Genomic DNA, 16,282 nt, shown 5'->3' with positions numbered 1-16,282 from the left:
AAAGAAGGAAGGGAGATGGGTGTGGTGAGTTGGTGACTGGTGAAGGAGGTTGTGGGAGAAGGAGGAAGAAAAAGGGTTGATGACCTCTTTGTTTTTTTTGTCAATCCAAACAACATATGAAGGGAAAGGGATTACCTTTCCATTCCTCCTTCTTTCCCATTCTTAATTTCATTCCCTAATTTTATTCCCTTTACCACGTACGAACCAAACGCCCCCTAACTCCTAAAGAGAAGACGTAATCTGGTATCAGTGAAACATAGCCACATTATAAACATTCACATAACACATTCTATATTCAATTACACATTCATTCCCATTACTTCTGACTCATGACCAAAATGAGCACATTCTATATTCAACTTTTACAGGACAATAACATGCATAAAAGCACTACATCTACGAACAGTTTGCTGCAGGTGTAGATCATGAAAAAAAATATCATTAACCACCAACTATTTGCAGATGGCAAAAGCAAGAATCTGCTTTTGTAAGAAAGTAACTGCCGCGTTATTTAAACTCTCCCGAAATTAACTAACAAAAAATAATCGAAAGAACTCGTGCATGAATACAAAAACTATCATATGCAACAATAATTGAGTAAGCCAAAGTAATATTAGGAAAATTTGTTAAAAATCGTCATCTGCTGTTCTGATCTACATGCATAATTTTATTGCTCATTTCATGTCAACAAATAAATTGAGAAAACATAAGCCATTCTTGGCTCTAAAGAACGCGACAAGCAAGCAAGAGGCACAACCTGAAAAATCTAACAATGCGCCCCCGCCAAGAATATCCAAGAAATGACTCCTCACTATTCTGGCTTCATGTTTTCACACTCTTCTCGAATAGATTGGAACAAAATGGATGACAGGTATCTCTCACCAAAGCTTGGGAACACAACCTGGGAAAACAGAAATTTTTACCAAGTTTGGTGTCAATAACATGATATTCTGGGAGGCAGGTTTTTAATTCCTCTTCCTGATCCCAACAATCACAGTAATATATAGGAAGAAATGATCAAACTAACGTATAATATGATCTTTTATTGATGATGCCGCCTTACAATATACTTGAAATATAAAAAACCCGAGGTTAAAAATCATAATGGTGGGAAACAGCTAATGTGATTTGAACATTAGTTGACGACTTGACACTCAGGTATCAGATAAAGAACTACGGAGTAACTAAGAAATAACTACAGCATCTTTTAATCAGATAAAACTTGTCTTCTTAAAAAATTGGAGCTATTAAGATGGCTGGCCAATAAGTACACTATCTTGTAAACAACCTAGTTTGTGGGCAAAGTCGTAGAAAAGCATGAAGGAAGGTTTCATCTGAGAGGTAATCCATGATAAGGAAACGGGAGACCTATCACAAGCAACAAATTACTCATCATCACTCTTCAGTGATCACAAGTTTGACCAAAGAAAATTTATCCCAATTACCAAAAATAAGGCAAGCTTACAACTCTGAGCACTAAATACTTCATAGTCTGTGCCTAAATTTGGCCCATGTTCTCGTTATGGTATTGCTCTTTAACTAAAAATGTCGAGAAATATACAAAATGTCAAGTTCAGAAAAGTTTAAAAGAACAGACCCTATAAGACTAGCAAAATATCTCAAGTTATATTCAAGGAGAGGCTAAATAGGAAACTGAGCTTCAAAACTATGAACAAAATAGAATCAAGCAAAATAAGTAAAATGTGGAAATCCTATCATTTGCCATATCAGTAGTAATATAACTACAGTACAGTAACTTTTGAGAAAGCCCTAATGATGCTTTCTCAACTTCAAGGAAATTAAGGGGTCCTCTAGCACACGGGGGAGAAGTATGGGGGAGCAAGCAAGTGAAAGAGAGAGAGTAATAGAATGTGGAAATCAAAAGATCAGATTATAAAGTTGAAGGTCTTACAGCAATAAGTTTTCCTGCATTTTCAGGTCTTTTACCAATCCTGACTGCAGCAGCTGCTGCTGCTCCAGATGAAATGCCAACCTGGAGCAAGAAAAGATGATCAGATATTAGATCTGATAAACAAACTTCAGCATTAGGAGATCTAGGACCTCCACAGTAATGAGTGACTAGGTAATGCTGCTCAAAAGCTGTCCAATCGTACGCTTCAAAGGTAATTCTATCGGGGTGAACTATTCTGAACTAAGTAATGACTTCCTAAGATATAGTCCAACTTCTATGTAGCTCAACAAAACAGATTGTCAAAAGGAAGATATCATAGTAACATACATAGTATATCACATCTCTAAATTGTATACCAACTAATGTAAAAGTGATGTGGTAGCAGCTACTGTCCAACCATAGTCCACTTGTTTTAATTTCTGGTAGAGCAGACTAACTTAAGAACCAAAAAAGCTATGAAATTATTGTACTAACCAACAAGCCTTCTTTCATTGCCAATTGCTTTGCCATTTCTACAGCTTCTTCACTAGATACCTGAGACAGAAATTATGCTTCAGAATAAGTAAGGCTCAACTTTTTCACAAGGCAAAGAGACCCTAACAGAAGAAATAATTGTATGCATGACATTTTCTGGTTGAATATATTCTTAAAAGGAATCTAAATTGTGCCTTGTTGATGCATGTGGTGACCAGGAACAATTTATACAAATATCAGCACCTCAAGCTTGAAAGAAATGAAAGACAGAAAAACCACAAATGAAAATTCCACCTACAGCTCACTAGCCCCAATTCTAACTCAAAACCAATGATTTCGTTTCCTGCTTTCAGAAAAGGTTGAAAATGGGTAGGTGTAACTGATGAAAAACACAGGTAAAAGTCACTTTGAAATTTTAATCACCATAAACAAAAGAACCATTCTGGAAGAGCTTACATACTTCTTATGGTTCGCAGATGAAATTTCTGCTGTAATTTGAGTGGTTTCTGGTTACAAACTTACATAGATAACCCTTTATCTTTTGGTATTCCAATCATCTTAAAATGACTGTTGTCACCAGGATTACGATTTACGGAGTATATCCATATATTTGATAATGGTTAATGTCTCAAGGAGCATATGTGATGTGATCCATAAGCATTTCTTGTTAAAAGTGGAAAGTCGAAGGATAATGTTACTCCGTGCTAACCAAGTAATCCTAATAAATTGTCCAAGCATGCGTACTACGTACTAGAAATTTAAATTTACAAGGACGATTTTATCTCTAAAGGCCATAAGCATAAATGGAGCAGCCACGAAGAAGTCTTTGTTCCTGAATTATATTACGTTTTACAATGCGACCAAAAAAGTTCAAAATCTGAAACACTAGCATTGATCAATATTATTATAACAGTGATCAAGGCATAAGCAGTGGTCCGACAGCAGAGTATGAGATGTAATAGGCAAGCAATGGAATAAAAGAATATATTAACCTCAATAACTTCATCCATCACACCCAAATCTAAATTGCTGGGAACAAAACCAGCCCCAAGTCCTTGAATCTTGTGTGGACCTTCACACCAACAAGATAAAGTTCAGTCATATACATGATGACTGAAAATACTAACAACGAAAGACACCAGAAAGCTTCATCTTACCAGGCTTTCCACCAGAAAGTATGTTGCTTTCTGTAGGTTCTATACCAATTACCTTCAAAAAATACCAGAATTGGGTTAAAACAAAAGAAAAAGATACTTCTGGGACACACTTGACAGCATTTTTGAGAAGGCTGTTAAGTGTTCAGCTAGTTATGCAAGTAATAGATTTCAAGACCAAAAGGAATTCCCAACAGGAGAATCTCTGTCAAGTGTGTGCTACAAGGATGCTAATACCTGCACACCAGGGTTACATTCTTTGAGGTACCGTCCAACTCCAGAAATCGTTCCTCCAGTTCCAATGCCTGCAACAAAAATGTCCACTTTGCCTTTTGTGTCTTCCCAGATCTCGGGACCTGTTGTCTCGTAATGTATCTGCAGAAAACATTGGAAATGGTACGATTACGCTATTATTTATACCTATACTCATGTAATGTGACAAACAGACTGTTTATATATAACAAAGGGGAGACTACATCATTGACAAGTATATACACCAGATCAGCATATTTGGTGTACAAGTGATAAGAGTTGTTTACTGGTCCATGAGGATTTTTTTTTGGTTGCAAGAGCCTATGTTATCCAAACAGTATTTTAAGTGCATGGTAAAGGTACATAATCCAGTGCCTGACACGCCATAGCTAAGAATTTTGGACACAGCGACTTTTCCTATAAAGAACATAGGTGCCCAGACAAGCCATAGCTAAGAATTTTGGACACAGCGAACGTTTTCCTATGAAAGAACATAGGCATTCAGACAAGGATTTCATAAAACATGTATACAAATCCTAGAGACATTTTTACCTATATCCTTAACATTAATTAGTTTACAAATACATGAGCACATATTTAGCTGACTCGTTTGCTAATTCTTGCTAAAAAAGTATCTCAAGCATATGTGGAGGCATATATCACATAACTTTCAGTTCCCTTCATTCTCTACCATGGTTTTAAATCTTGCCCATGTGGTCGGGATCGCTAGTAGCAGTTGCGGAACCACTTTTGCGGGCCATGTGGATGGTTTTGAACTTTGCAGCTGTTGCGGCCTAATTTCTCGGTTGTGGTAAGCTCAAAAACCATTACAATTCGGTCATGATGCGCAAATGAGGCAATGCAAAAGAACTTAAATACCATGTCTTGTACCAATATGAGGCTCACAAATAATCACAGTGATGACATACCTCACTAAGATTGGAGTGTCTAGAGCAGATTAAAACTATCAAAGTAAAAACCGCTGACATCATATATGTAAACGTGTCACTTTCTCATGAAAAGTACTCCCGCCAAAACGGCTCATGCCCCCATCATCTTTTTTTTTTCCTTCCTATGTGTACTTCTAAAATCCAAGACTAGAGAAATATTTCTTTAAAGAAGAAATAAAATTGTGACTATGCGCTTCCAAAAAAACATAGTAATTCATGTATCTCCAAAAAACCTAATACTTCGTTTTTTTTACTTGCACCATATGGGTTGGGCACAAAGATTAAGAAAAATTGTCAATATCAAAATTGCCATATAATAACAAACAGAAGAGAGGGAAAATGTTAGGTAACAATGGTAAATGTCAAATGTGAGTAAGGGTAAAGTGGGTATTTAGTGTGTGAACATACTAAAAAGCATGTGAAAACATACCATGAATTGAATGATGCAACTAATATGCAACTTCCATAAAAGGAAATTGGTAAAATTAAATAAAATAAAATAACAGAGGAAGTATTTTATTAAAACGAAATTTTACTTTATTTATTTGTTACAATCGTGCATTGCACACGAATACTAACCTAGTTTTATACTTATACTAAGTGTTGAGTCAACACAGTTACTCAAGACGTAATGAGAACTATGGTTAGGTTAACACAGGAAAGAACTACTCTAAAGCGTCCTTGTACGGTGTATCACACCTTTTCCCTTGCAATCTGTTGTGAGTGGAGTAACAGTGCGGGCGGTAATGGTAATGATAAAAAATGAGGAAGCTGGGTTCTTGTATTAATTTTGGTCAAACACTAAAACAATTAATTCACTCTGTTTTCTTCACCGCCAGATAATTCCTACTCGTGAAAGGCTAAACCTAGGTTACAACCGAATTTAAAATAATGACAACATTCCAGAACCATAACTCTGACAACATATTTCGGATTGGATAAAAGTAATTAATCTGTCCATCACAGAAAATTTACCAACCACATTGATGCATTACATACTGAAAGAAATAACCAACGCGCACGCAGACACAGACACACCACACACATATACACAAACACCAAATAAAGTGTCAAATGATGCTGGATCCGTATTAAATTAGGGCTACAGAATTAGGAAATCGATAACAAACCAAAAAAGTAAGAGAAGAAATGACAAACGGAAATTCAATATCCTGATTGAATATTGCAATACAACGAAACCCTTACAGACGCTGGAACAATAGCGTAATGAGCCATACCTTGGGATTTGCAGGATTGTCAAACTGCTGAAGCATGTAGGAATCAGGAGTTTTCTTCAAAATCTCTTCAGCCTTCTCAACTGCTCCTTTCATTCCCTTAGCTGGATCAGTCAGGACCAACTCAGCTCCAAATGCTTTCAAGATAACTCTCCTTTCCATACTCATGGAAGCTGGCATTGTCAAGGTAATCTTGTATCCTCTTGCAGCAGCTATAAAGGCAAGTCCTATTCCAGTATTCCCACTCGTAGGCTCCACTAGAGTAGTCTAGATGATAAGAAATAATAAACCATCAGTCAAATAAAAAAAAGTCCCCCACAAATATCCCAATCATTTTTAACAGCAGGAATGGATAACAGGATGTCAGGATAAGATCATTTGTAAACATGGACTAAGTGCAATCATTTGTAAGCAATCATGGACTAAGTGCATCTATGCAAGATTAACTTAGGTGCTAATTTGTATTTTTAACTAGAGATTTGCCGGTCATAATACAATTTAGTAATTTCGCATCTTAATGAATTTTTTTTTACTTGACACTTATCTGTTCTGTTAACCATTTCGTAAAAAGTCAAGTCAAAGCGACAAAGCGTTACTGACAATATTAGTTAATCACAGTATCAGAATTAGCAGTCTAAAAAAACAGAAAATGAGAGGTATACCACATTAAAAGGAAATAAGCAGAGGTATACCACATGATATTCATTAATTTCGCAGTTGAAGTTCTAATTGCTTTCATAGTGTTTCTACCTTCATAATGTAAACAAAAGCAATGAAATTACACTCTTTAAACAAATAATGGATTCAAGAATGATAAATAAGCAATTCAAGGTGCAGTTTCAGGATGCTACAGCTTATAAGAATGTACTGACAAGTGAGGACACGATACTATTAACATCCCCAGATAGAAGCGACAATTACAAAATGACATACCAAAGGCCCACGCACACTTTTCAAACCATACATAAAATTAAATTTTATAAATTTGGAAAGGAATTGCAACATATGTAAGAAAACCTTTTAATTCAGAAAGAAGAACTAAAGAAGCGAAGATAATATGGGGGCCACCTGGCCAATCCAACATCTTAAAGATAACAGGTCATTCAATTGAAAGAAGCACTGTAGCTGTCATCAAAATTAGACAATAACACATTCAACCAACCATGACAGAATAAATTTTAACATAGAGAGGCGTAAGACAATATATGATATATCAAAGATCTAAGAACAAAATGCATATTTTCCCATGCCACCCCATTAAATATACAAGAGAGACAAAAACATTCTAAAACTTCCGGCACTTGAAACTGTAATAAAATGACAGAGTATGAGATAAAAGATAGAGGTGTAGTACATGCACCTTATCCAAATGGAAACTTGCGTAGACTTTAAAATCAAAAAGTTTACGACCTAAATGGATATACCTGACCGAAGGTCAATATCTTAGCTAATATACTTCTCAAACAAAGTGAAGGATAAGATAGGAAGGCAAACTAGGGGATTGGTCTTGGCTAATGGGTCTGTGCAAATATGACTTAAAGTGCCTAAAAAAATCACGCACCCAATGTTTAACAAGTATAAATCAATCTTCAAGTGCATATTGATATGCACGAACCCCATGTAATGTCTAGCCTCAAAAGAATTACCTTTCCAGGTGTGATAACTCCTTTCTGCTCAGCATCATCAATCATACTGTAGCCAATCCTAATATGGGAAGAATACAAAAAGAATAAGGACATCAAGCAACTTATATTTTTACCAAAGAAAAAAGAACAAGTCCACAACAAAAGCATGATACATTTTATTACCATCTTTGTTACATTCCCAAATACACAGAATCAGCCTTCTCGATCTTGACAAAAAGACTATTCAATCACAATTATGGACAATTGACATGATGTTGCATGCTGAAGTAGGATTTTAAGGAAAACCAAAGATTAAGTTCTTTTCGAAAATCTGTAAACCTTTACCAAAGAAATGAACATGTTTTCATTTAGAAAAACAAAATCTGCAAAGCTGTTTAACATGCTTTCAGGCTATATCTCGTATAAAACCACATAAACACTCTTGAGCTCTTTTTCACAAACATAAGATGTATCGGGGATCTTCTTTACCTGTCCTTGACACTGCAGCAAGGTTCCATGCTCTCAAGCTTCGCAGCAATGTTTGCAACTGATCCTTTTGATACATTGTTGAGATACACCATTGGGGTTTTTCCAATTAGCTACCACATAGTAATGAGAAGAAAAAAAAAAAAGTTTCAAACAATGAGTCCTAAGACTTCTAAAATGAAAATAATTTACGGAGTAACAAAAACTGACATAATTGGTGCCACAAAGAAAAAGGGAATGCATATCAGCCACCAAGAAAAAACACAAAACTTACAAATACAGCATGTCTAATACTATGTGAATTTGATATACTGTGCCCGTTAGACATCCCAATGTTGGAGATAGTTCAGCCCTTCAACTGCTAAGCCTCCGACAAAATTTCCTTCAACATGAATGTATTGATTGAAAACCCCATCTGGAATCCCCAATAGAAAAGTAGTGGAGCAGGATAATACCAGATAAAATGATGATACGGTTATAATGGGAGCTAATACATATATGTCAGCTTATAATGTTCTTGATGAAGTTGTTAAAAGGATAATTGAATTTGGAACATGCTGTTGGCTTTCTTTGATAAACGAAAATTAACTATTTCTTGTAGGACTGCAAAATGCAAATTCACCAATGAGTGACGATTCTGGCTTTCATGAGTTGGTCCAATAGGCTAAGAAAGGAGACGTAGAGGAGGAATGATAAATCAGACATTCTAATATAGGACCCTTCTTCTAACCAAACACCAAAGGAAAATTTTTGAAGTGTGTGTTTAGGTAGTAGTGTAGTACTATTGCTAAAGTCCCTTGGATTTGAAATGAAGGATTGTTAGGCTTCATCTGCTGCAAACCCACAAGACCGGAAGCAATATAAGCATTTAGACTAGAACTTAACCCCCCCCCCCCCCCCTCTTCCCCTGGATTTGATCACAATTTAGAGGTCACCACTCACTTGTCAATTTGCTTATAAGATTGTGATATCATAGGGAGATATCTGACTACATTGCCAAATGCTACAAATGTATTTCATTGTCCAACGGTATTATGCACGACAGATACGGAATGAAAAAAGTTAGCTATGTGGTCATCACCTTAGATGACATGAAATGGAGAGAATACAACAAATTTGAAACCATTTGGAAAACAATTTTTGTCACACTCGCATTCTTACTTTATCTCTATTGGGAAATTCTTAGCTTATCTTAAACGGACTGAACCGATTCGAGTTTTATAATTTGGAACCTATTTAACTGCCACCAACAATTCAGAGAGATTTGTAGCATCTCAATTTGTATTTCTAAATATCAACCTTTGAAAAGAAAAAAGCTCTCCCGTTTGATTCATACTACCCAGAATAACATCCCCTATAAATGCAGTTCTTTTGAGTTTTCAAGCATCAGTTCAATTCTAAAAATTAACCCCTGATATAAGACAATAACCTGATTCATAAAATAACCATAATTCTTCAACTAAAAACTCCGTGCATTATCATACCACCATAATAATCAACAATCTATAAATCCTACAACTTCCCAACATTCAACATTTCGATGACTGATCAAAATTACTAATCCGAAATACCCTACATCAAAATTGCAAATTAATATAAAACCCACTTCAAAACTACAATCAGAAAAATCCACTTCAAAATTAACAATCAAGAACCCATTTCCCCAAAAAGTTACGAAAAATATGTAAAAGACCCAATCGAAAATGATAAACAGAGAATCACCTGAGAAACATCTTCAGCAATGTTAAGGCCTTCAATGGTGGACGGAGGTGAAACAGCCACAGCTTTGCAGGTGATTGGAGAAGAAGAAACCTTCTTGAAATTGTTGCAGCTGAGCGATGATGGAGGTCCAACTCGGAAATTGGCAAGATTCTTAACTTCTCGGAGCTCCAATTTGGAGGTGCGAAGCGCAGCGTATGCGTTGTTGACCAATGAAGCCATAGCCAACTTTCTCTCTCCTCTCTGTATCTAGTGATACGTATGTGTGTAATCTGCAATTTATAATGTATTCCACTCTTTGAGAATTGAGATGCTTGCCTTGGAATATATAGACCTCACCTCGCTCACTCGCTCTCAGTCGATATTCACTGTCCCAAATTGGTCACTATTTACCTTTTTGTTTGGGCAATTAGCCAATGCTTCAACTTGCGAATGATTTTCATACACTCGACAAAACCGTCTATAGCCGTCGCTTTGTTATTACGGCACGTTCTCTTGGCCTACAAAAATATTACTCCCTCCGTCTCAAATTAGTTGTTACATTTTCCTTTTCGTCCGTTTCAGATTAGTTGTTACACTTTTAAATTAGGAATTATCCCATAATTATTATATTGTCTCCCTCTTTCCCTAAATTTTTTTGTCCCCACACCCTCTCTCATTCAATTAAAAAAATACCTCACTAACTCCTATCTCATCTACTTTTTCAATAAAATAACAATTAATAAGCAAACAACCACTTATCACCTAAAACTTTGTACAAAGGTAAGTGTAACAACTAATTTGGGACGGAGGGAGTATTTATATTGAACGATAATAAGGTTCAATCAGGTCTTGTAAATTTACTCTCCCAAATTTACTCTCTCGTAATAAGGTCATATTAGGTACAATAAGAGTGTACTCGATCATTGATCATGGCTTGATCATGAATAGGGAGAGAGCATTAGAGCATATTCGATAGTAAGCTAATTGCTAAATTAGCTTATCATATCACATAATATATCAAGCTACTTCCCTTTTTAGCTGGTTGGTACCCTAATGGTTAGCTACTAGCTTGATATTAATGTAGTCATATTTGTCAATCAATATTTTAAATATAATTTTATTTAATATTATTTCATTGGCCAACTTTTTTCAAGCAAATTAGCTTGTTTAAGCTAAGCTACTTTGATTGGTCAAGCTAATTTATCATTTGAACTCCAATGGTTAAGCTAATAGCTTGGAATTTCTAAAAAATGCAAGCTAGTCTCTAGCTACAACAATTGGAGATGCTCTTAAAAGCTTGTTATTATCTCTCATAAAATATGAGAGATAAAAAGTAAGGAAGAGAGAGATGCCCGTGACTAAAGCTAATTCTTTGACATAGAATGTAGGAAAGACAAGTGAAAATAAGATTGTTATTATTTTGATAGGTAGGGTAAAAGTAGAAAAGAGAAGAAGATGACTAAACTTATTTGATCATCTATTGGGGACTAGTGATCATGATTGGGCATGAGAGTTGGTCATGAGTAAAATATAAGAGAGAGAAAATTTATTTTATTTGATGATCAATTTCATCCACTGGTTTTAGTCTAAGTTTCAATCATATTTGATCAAGTCCTATCAGTTTAAGAAATAAAGGTCCAATATGTTGAATGACAATAAGTTTCAATGAATAATGTTGAACGACAATAAGTTTCAATCAATATTTGATCATTTTTTAAGAAATAAAATACTTTCTCCATTTCAAAAAAAATTGCAACACTTTTAGTTTTGCCATCATTCACACATTAACTTTAACCGTATATTTTTACTAATTTACTAAAACTGAATGTTATAAGTAAAATGTGGGTGAATTAATTTCATTGTATATTTTCATAATATTAAATATTAAATTTTAAGATTTTAAGAGATCATTAATATATTTATGATCAAAGTTGTACCTTGACCAAAAGTAATAATCAAAGTATTGTAAAATTTTAAAGGCCACGAATGGAGATAAATCGTTACAAAAAATCTTGGGGATTTTATATATTTGTACGAAAAGAACGTGGCCACATAGTTGGGATTTTAATGATCTTAGAGATGGGATTATTAATAAAGTCAAATGACCCCTAGGTGGTCCGAAACCATTATTTATTTTTATTTTTTTATAGCCAACTCAAATTTAATCAATTTCTTCAACTCCATTTAGGTGGGTGGTATTTTTATTCTTTATTTTTTAAACCAAAGTAAATTTATTGAAGTTATAAGACTCCCAAAAAAAAAAAAAAAATTATAAGACATTTACAAATTAACAATGTAAGTTGTACTCCGTATAAATTAATAAATATCAAATACATATCAAATCAGACCAAATTAAATTCTATTTAGATGAGATGCAACAATATAACATACTCTTTCTCACTAGTTTGTCTTTGAATGGATATGGATAGATAGATTAAGGATATAGTAGTAGGTAATTGTGAATGTCAATTAGCTTAGGTGGTAAAAATTTAAGATTGAATCTCGTTTACACCTTTTGATAAGGTGTAATTGGAAACTGCATTCAAGAACTGAGATTGATTCTCGTCTGCACCTTTTGTTGTCTTGTGGCTCTCTCTACACTAGGGTACTAGTATTTTCCCTTTGTGGATGCAAAGGAACTCTAAACTTTTTAGTAATCAGTTGGATAAGTGTGTTGTGGTTGTTAATAGAATTTTTTAGTATAGCTTGTAGAAATAATAATGAGATAGAAACAATATATAATTTAGTTGAAGCTTGTGCTCTTCCCACCCCTTCCTAGAAGATGGGGGGAAATATTTAATTTTTGTTGCTACGGAGCTATGTTGTAACATTATACTTGGTGAATAATAACAATTTTCATTTGTAAAAAAATATGAGTTTTATACACCCATATTAAAGTTACAAAAGTTTAAATAAGACGCACTGACAGCGTCAGACCGCCTACGTGGCAGCGCGGGTCGTGACGCGGGTCGAGACGCGGGTCAGGATGCGGGTCAAATGTGAATCGGTTATTTTTCCGGGTTTAGTATAAAAGCCTTCTTTCGCACCTTTTTCCCATTTTCAAATTACTGTCATCTTTTAGAGAGAGAAAATCGTCGAGTTCTTCCATTTTAGGAGAGAGAAAGCTTCTACTCTTTGATCTTCTCTTCGATTTCTTCATTTTCTGTAAGTTTTTTGCATTATCACTTGCTTTTCTTTGTTCGTCTGTAGTTCTTACTAATTTTTCCTCTTTTTTTTCGTTCGATTTAGGGTTTTGAAGGTTCGATTGTGATATTTTCTGAGTTTCTTCAACATTTGGTAAGTTCTTATTTTCATCTACTTTTTGTTCAATTTTGTGATCATTTGATGTTCGTTTTTGTTTGTTACTGTTTTTCGTTTTGATTTAGGGTTTTGTAATTGCGATTTGTGATAATTTCGGTTGTTCTTCATTGTCGACAAAATTATTGAAGTTTTTTGTCATTTTTTCTTCTTTTTGTTCATTTTGTTCATAATTTGAAGTTCGTTTGGTGTTTTTTTAGGTTTTTGTAACTGCGAGATTTAGGTTTTTGTAACTGCGATATTTCAAGTTCTGATTCATGATTTTATCAACCTGTAGATGATTTAGTTTAGAATTTCGTGTATTTTGTTAAGACAACGGTATTTTTAGTTTTGATCTGCGGTATATTTTGCAATTTATTCTTGTTCAACTGTACACATGAATTAGTTTTGTATTTGTTGTTATTAGTTTAGTAATGACATTCATTAGTTAAGTTTTTAAACAAATTAGTGATTTATTAAAATTAAAATTTCGCTGATAAATTTGTTAGTTTTTATCCAATTAGTTAACTATTTTTACCAATTAGTGATTCATTCAAAGCAATTAGTGATACTCTGACATTCATAAATTAAGTATTAAACGAATTAGTTATTTATTTAATTTCAAACTTTTTTGACCAATTAGTTTAGTTTTTTGACCAATTAGTTAATTGCATAATCCAATTAGTTAACTATTTTAACCAGTTAGTGAAACATTCAAAGCAATTAGTTACACAATGAAATTGTTTTGTTTTTATTGCTATTTATACTGCTTATGTTCATTACACATTCTTTTTATTTGCGCATTACAATATATTGAACTACATTCATTTATAGTTTCAGTTCACATAATGAGGTCAAAAAATGCAAACAAAGCATCTGATTATCACGATGCTGGGAAGTCGAGTCAAGATGTTGAAGGCAGTTCAAGGCCGACTGAAGATATTCCAGCTAGTTCAAAGCTGAGTGCAGATGAGAGGAAAATTGGAAGGGGGCTAAAGAAGTCGAAAATTAAAGTAGAATATACGGAAGATGGTGGGGAAGTTGTAGAGTTGGATAGGTATAACTCCTATCTTTGTAACTGTTATTTATCACTGTTTAATTAGTTGGATAGGTATGACTATTTAAAAATTGATTTTGCAATTATCATAACTTATTTTACATTTAGTGAACTTTTTGCATAATTTAGTTAAATTTTGACTGCAATTAGTTAAATATTTTTCAATAATTAGTTAACCTTTTTTAAAAAGAACTTTCCACTAATTAGTTAACTTTTTCCACTAATTAGTTAACCTTTTCCATTAATTAGTTAACTTTTGACTGCAATTAGTTAACTCAATAATTAGTTTACTTTTGACTGCAAATAGTTAACTTTTTCCATTAATTAGTTAACCTATTTCATCAATTAGTTAACCTATTGCATGATTAGTGAAGTTTTTTTCAGTTAGTTAACCTTTTTCTTCAATTAGTTAACCTATCTTTGTAACTGTTATTTATCACTGTTTAATTAGTTGGATAGGTATGACTATTTGTTATTTATTTTTAAATTAATTACTTTTGCTTTGAAACAAATTATTTTACCTATATGAAGTAGTTATGTAATTAAAATAATTAGTTAACCTTTAAACACAATTAGTTAAATATTTTTCAGTAATTAGTTAACCTTTTTTTAAAAAGAATCTTTCCACTAATTAGTTAACTTTTTCACTAATTAGTTAACCTTTTACATTAATTAGTTAACCTTTGACTGCAATTAGTTAAGTCAATAATTGGTTAACTTTTGACTGCAATTAGTTAACTTTTTCCATTAATTAGTTAACCTATTTTATCAATTAGTTAACCTATTGCATGAATAGTGAAGTTTTTTGCAGTTAGTTAACCTATTTCATTAAATAGTTAACCTTTTTCTACAATTAGTTAACTTCTTAAGCAATTAGTTAAATATTTTCATTAATTAAATTCTTTTGTTTTGTGTAGGGGTTACAAACTAAATTGTAGACCAGAGGCGTTGATTAATCTTCTTAATTCTATAAAGAAGAATGAAAACAAAGTGAAAGCCATTAAAGAGATAGGTTTTGGTGGTTTGTTGAGTGTTCGACTTCATGAAGTCAACACACGCCTTGTTCCATGGTTGCTTCAACATTTTAATTGTGTTGGTCATATGCTCCAGTTTGGAGAAACACAAAATGTTCAGTTATATGATTATGATGTCTATGACGTCTTTGGCTTGCCATGGAACAAGGATTTTGATGTTCAAGAGACGCCAAGAAAGCGGGTTGAAGGAGATGCCAACCATGAAATGATTCAAAGATGGAATGAGAAGTTCCACAAGAAACCAACTGTTCAGGCACCCACCTTGACGGAGTTGGAATCTTTTTTGAAAACAGATGAATGTGGAGATGATTTTAAACGTGCCTTTGTGGTATATGTTTTAGGTAAAAATTTCTAAATTAATCATGCTCAAGTTATTTACCTTTAACAGCAAGTATATAGTTCACTATTTACATTAATTAGTTTACCTTTTTTTATTAATTATTCTTCTTTTTTTATTAATTATTCTTCTTTTTTCATTAATTAGTTCATTTTAATAATTAGTTTACATTTTTTATCCATTAGTTACTGTTTTTACATTAATTAGTGAACTATTTTTATGAATTAGTTAATATATTATCTTATTGATTTCTGTAATTATCTTATTGTTTTTATAGGTGTATTTTTGGCTCCTACGTCTAACCGGTTGTTAGACATCAAGGTTTTGAAGGCTGTTGAGGATGTTTCACAGATTGTGAAACAAAATTGGTGTAAATACGTGTTAAACCAGCTTGGGTTTGCTGTTGAGAGGTGGAGAGCGAGTGTAAAAAATGACAAGGTTGGTGGCTGTGTTCTATTTTTGGAGATAATTTATCTCCAAAGATCGTTATTTCGGGGTGTAGTCCCCCCTAAGGAAATCCCACTTGTTCAACATTGAAATGATGAACAAGTGACTGAACGTCTGGTTTCCGAAGAGAAGATGGGTTTTGGGGTAGCTTTGGTTGATATAACCAGCTATCCCATGTCTAAGACTTTTGCTGATTTGTTAGGGGGTCTTAACCCTATCAAACTCGAGGTTCCTGAAGCTTCTGCTGCTCCTGAAGCTTCTGCTGCTCCTTCTGCTTCTCCTGCTCCTTCTGCTTCTGTTGCTCGTGCTGCTTCTGGTGCT

The 16,282-nt window shown here is 33.9% G+C and overlaps 1 protein-coding gene across 1 annotated transcript; it reads right to left on the bottom strand.

Annotated features, from left to right (window-relative positions):
• Nucleotides 1-545: 545 nt before the first annotated feature.
• LOC110785398 (cysteine synthase, chloroplastic/chromoplastic) lies at nucleotides 546-10,098 on the bottom strand. Its single transcript, NM_001405342.1, is given in 10 exon segments — nucleotides 546-901; nucleotides 1,913-1,993; nucleotides 2,387-2,446; nucleotides 3,379-3,458; nucleotides 3,544-3,595; nucleotides 3,778-3,915; nucleotides 5,981-6,244; nucleotides 7,624-7,681; nucleotides 8,092-8,201; nucleotides 9,811-10,098. Coding segments are annotated over 10 exon segments (1,152 nt in total). The 5' UTR covers nucleotides 10,030-10,098; the 3' UTR covers nucleotides 546-811.
• Nucleotides 10,099-16,282: the final 6,184 nt, after the last annotated feature.

Source organism: Spinacia oleracea, chromosome 3 (genome assembly GCF_020520425.1).
Source record: "Spinacia oleracea cultivar Varoflay chromosome 3, BTI_SOV_V1, whole genome shotgun sequence".
Classification (NCBI taxonomy): Eukaryota; Viridiplantae; Streptophyta; class Magnoliopsida; order Caryophyllales; family Amaranthaceae; genus Spinacia; species Spinacia oleracea.
Note: the sequence above shows the minus strand (reverse complement) of the source record. Positions and strands in the feature narration are given on the sequence as shown.